Source organism: Cebus imitator, unplaced genomic scaffold (genome assembly GCF_001604975.1).
Source record: "Cebus imitator isolate Cc_AM_T3 unplaced genomic scaffold, Cebus_imitator-1.0 Scaffold93, whole genome shotgun sequence".
Lineage (NCBI taxonomy): Eukaryota > Metazoa > Chordata > Mammalia > Primates > Cebidae > Cebus > Cebus imitator.
The window spans coordinates 4,420,315-4,423,690 of NW_016107408.1; the positions used below are offsets into that span (position 1 = coordinate 4,420,315).

Genomic DNA, 3,376 nt, shown 5'->3' on the forward strand with positions numbered 1-3,376 from the left:
GCCCTTGTTTTGTTTTTGTTTTTTTGTTTAAGAGATAGGATCTCATGTTGCCCAGCCCAGGCTAGACTAAACTCCTGGGCTCAAGTGATCCTCCTATCTCAGCCTCCCAAGTAGCTGGGATTACAAGTGCATGCCACCATGCCTGGCTGGTTTGCAAATGGTTAGGAAGATCCCTGGGCTTTAGCAGAGGGGCCTCAGGGGCTGCCAAGGGGTGGCCAAGACAAAGCATGGCATTTCCAGCCATGCTCCTCACTCAGATGGGGCTCTGTGTTTCAGGGCTCTGCTAAAAAGTCAGTTTGAAGAAAAAGTTAAGCTACTGGAAAAAGTTTGAGAACTTCTGTTGACACTAATCCAGCACGTCCCAGACTAATGGAATATACGCTGCCTGGGGTCATCTCTAGAGGCCGGTCTGATTCACTGGCTCCAGGGTGGGGCTTGAGATTCTGCACCTCTAACAAGCTCCCAGATGTCAGGGCCACACAGGTCACAGGGTGGTGAACTTCACTTTGAGGAAAGAGGCTCTCAACTCCCATCTGTCCAGCCTCTTCTGCCTCGGCTTGGGCTGCAGGGCCCTCTGGTGAAGGGGCATGGACTGAGGACCAGAAGGGGGCAGTAACTTTCCACTGGCTCTTCTACCCCCGGGCTTGCTGGGGTCAGTCCCAGGGACAGGTCATGCCAATGAGTGGTCCAGGCAGGGAGAGCCCCAGCCCCCCAGCCCCCACCCCTTGCCACGCTGTGAGGTCTTTGGGAGAGGGAGGTGCCCAGATCTTCTGGGCCCTAGCTTCCCAGCTGCCACTTTTTTTTTTTTTTTTGAGACAGGGTCTCCTTCTGTCACCCAGGCTGGAGTGCAGGGACATGATCATGGTTCACTGCAGCCTCAACCTCCCAGGCTCAAGTGATCTTCCCACCTCAGCCTCTCGAGTAGCTGAGACTATAGATACATGCCACCATGCCCAGCTCATTTTTTATTTTTTATTTTTTTGTAGAGAGTATCTCTCTACATTGCCCAGACTGGTCTTGAGCTCCTGGGCTTAAGCGATCCTCCCACATTGGCCTCCCAAAGTGCTGGGATTATAGGCGTGAACCACCACACCTGGCAGAAAGCCACATTTTAAGTCAAATCCATCTGTTCCCCTCCCAAGTGAGCCATCTCTTCTGCCTTTTTCTGGGCTGCCCCCACTTCAGCTGAGAAGTCTGTCGGCCAAGAGGGACCGGCAGAGCAGCACACATCTGGGGCACGAAGGCCCGCCCTCATCTCACCAGGCTAGCAGTGTGGCCTCCACCAGGGGTCTGTCCCCCTAGAAAACGGCCGCAAGGCCCCGGGCTGCAGAGCCCAGCTTGGTTTGTCTGGGCTGTCTCGGTGCGTGCCTCTGTCCCTGCACAAGTCTCGTCTCCCCCTTAGGCCACAGGGTCCCAGAGTCACCCCTTCCTGCCAATTACCACCCCCTGAGTAGGCTCCCTGACGCAGGCTTTCCCCAGCAGCCCCCCGGGGCACTAGGGATTCAGGACCAGGAACCCCTATCGGGGGTGCATGGAAAGCAGGGTGGCTGTCAGCTCAGGAACCTGACTTAGAGCCAGGTTCAGCCCTGGCTGGCAGCCACCAACCCCGATGCCATCTGGTGCCCATCTGGTAAAATCAAGAGATGAGTGGGGAGAGAGTGGCACCGCGCCTCCTGACAGACTGTGGCTCCCTTTGCAGGACCCTGAGGTGCTAGGCAGGCCTCAGGCCCCTCCAGCCCTCTCAGGATTCTGGCTTTGCTGCTGCCGAGGGCACTAAAGGTTCAGCTGTCCCTGCCGGGGTGCAGAGGAAGGGACTCCACAGTTGCATATCCTGACTCTCTGGCCCCCTCATGCATTCCCCCAGTATGGAGCTGGCTTGAGTCTCAGGATGGACCCCAATACCTAGAACAACCTCTTCACATTCTAGGTAGAGAACGTGATTGGGACAGTGGGGTCCTTGCGTGGAAGAGGCAGCAGGTGCACAGGGCTGTCTTCCCGGACGCTGTCTCAGTGGCACTCAGCGCCTGAGGCCTCCAGGTGCTCTGGTCCTGGATGGGGTCCCTCTCCTTGCCTATCACCCTCAGCCATGGAGGTCGCCACCCACAGCCCTCCCTGCCAGCCAGGGATTCCTGCCTTGTCTCCTGTATGGCTCACACTCTTCAGCAGCAGGGCCTGGTCCATATCTTCATCCAGGGTCTGAACCAGAAACCGGGACCAGCGCTGGCACGCCTCCCTCACTGAGCACCAAGCTCACCACTTGGCCTCGTCCCCGCTAAGCTCCATCTTTCCCACCCAAGTGCCTCAGTGCTGGGCCCTCTGTTTGCAGAGTAGGAGCTTGAACTATAGAAGGAGCCTGGAAGGATGGATGAGAGACACAGCTCAGCCCTGGTCCTATCCACAGCCCAGGCGGCGGGGCACTCAGAGCCCGAGGGCAGGGTACTTCCCAAGCCCCGCACTTCGGGATGAAGAGTGACCACAGGCCTCCGCTCTCTTCCAGTCACTGCTGTTCCTGGCGCTAGTGGCCGCCGTCTGCCTGGGCCTGAACCTCATCTTCCTCGCGGCTTACTTGGCCTGCGTGTGCTGCTGCAGGCAGGAAGATACAGCGCAGACTAAGCAGCGCCAGTCCTGCTGCATCACCTGGATGGCCGTGTTGGCCGGGCTTATCTGCTGGTGAGTGGCCCTGGGCGCTGGGCCTGGGGGGTGTGGCTTACTCTGCAAGGGGCCAGGGACTATCTGGCCATGTTCTCCTGACCGAGCTGTAGCTACCTTGATGGAGAAGCTCGTCCCCAAATGAGTGTTGTCCCTTTTCTTACCAAGCATGAGCAATCAGATGCCTGGAGTGGTGATGGGGTGTCCAGAAAGGTCTCCCAAGTGGCCCCCCAACCCCTCCCCCAATATGGGTTTGTCTTGTGCCCAGCAGCCGTGCAGGCTGCTCCCTGAGTATACCAGGCAGCATTCCCAAACCGACACTGGGCGCCTCACCTCCAGCCTGTGTCCCTGTCCCCTCCCAGCTGCTGCCCTGAGTCTGTGAGGTCAGAAGAAAGTTTGACTCCAGCACAAATCAATTCCACCTTCTTGTGAGATCAGTAGCTTTTAGTGCCATTAGCCAGGCCTTCTTTGCTTTGGATGAGGAATTGAGAAATTCATTCCCTTTTCTCTCTCTCTCTCTTTCTCTTTCTATCTTTCTCTCTCATTATCTCTTTCTTTTTTTCTTTCAAGATGGGGTCTCACCCTGTCACCCAGGGCTAGAGTGCAGTGGTTCGATCACAGCTCACTGCAGCCTCAAACTCCCAGGCACAAGCAATCCTCCTATTTCAACCTCCCAAGTAGCTGGGACTATAGGTGCACACCACCATGCCTGGCTTTTTTTTTTTTT

At 56.7% G+C, this 3,376-nt stretch overlaps 1 protein-coding gene across 2 annotated transcripts in view; it reads left to right on the plus strand.

Moving 5' to 3' along the window:
* The window catches only part of TTYH2 (tweety family member 2), a 50,589-nt gene that overhangs the window by 7,181 nt on the left and 40,032 nt on the right, over positions 1–3,376 (plus strand). For both annotated transcript variants that reach the window (XM_017535622.2, XM_017535621.2), the window contains exon 2: positions 2,498–2,670. In XM_017535622.2, coding sequence (XP_017391111.1) covers positions 2,498–2,670 — 173 coding nt within the window. The remainder of the gene's footprint in view (positions 1–2,497; positions 2,671–3,376) is intronic.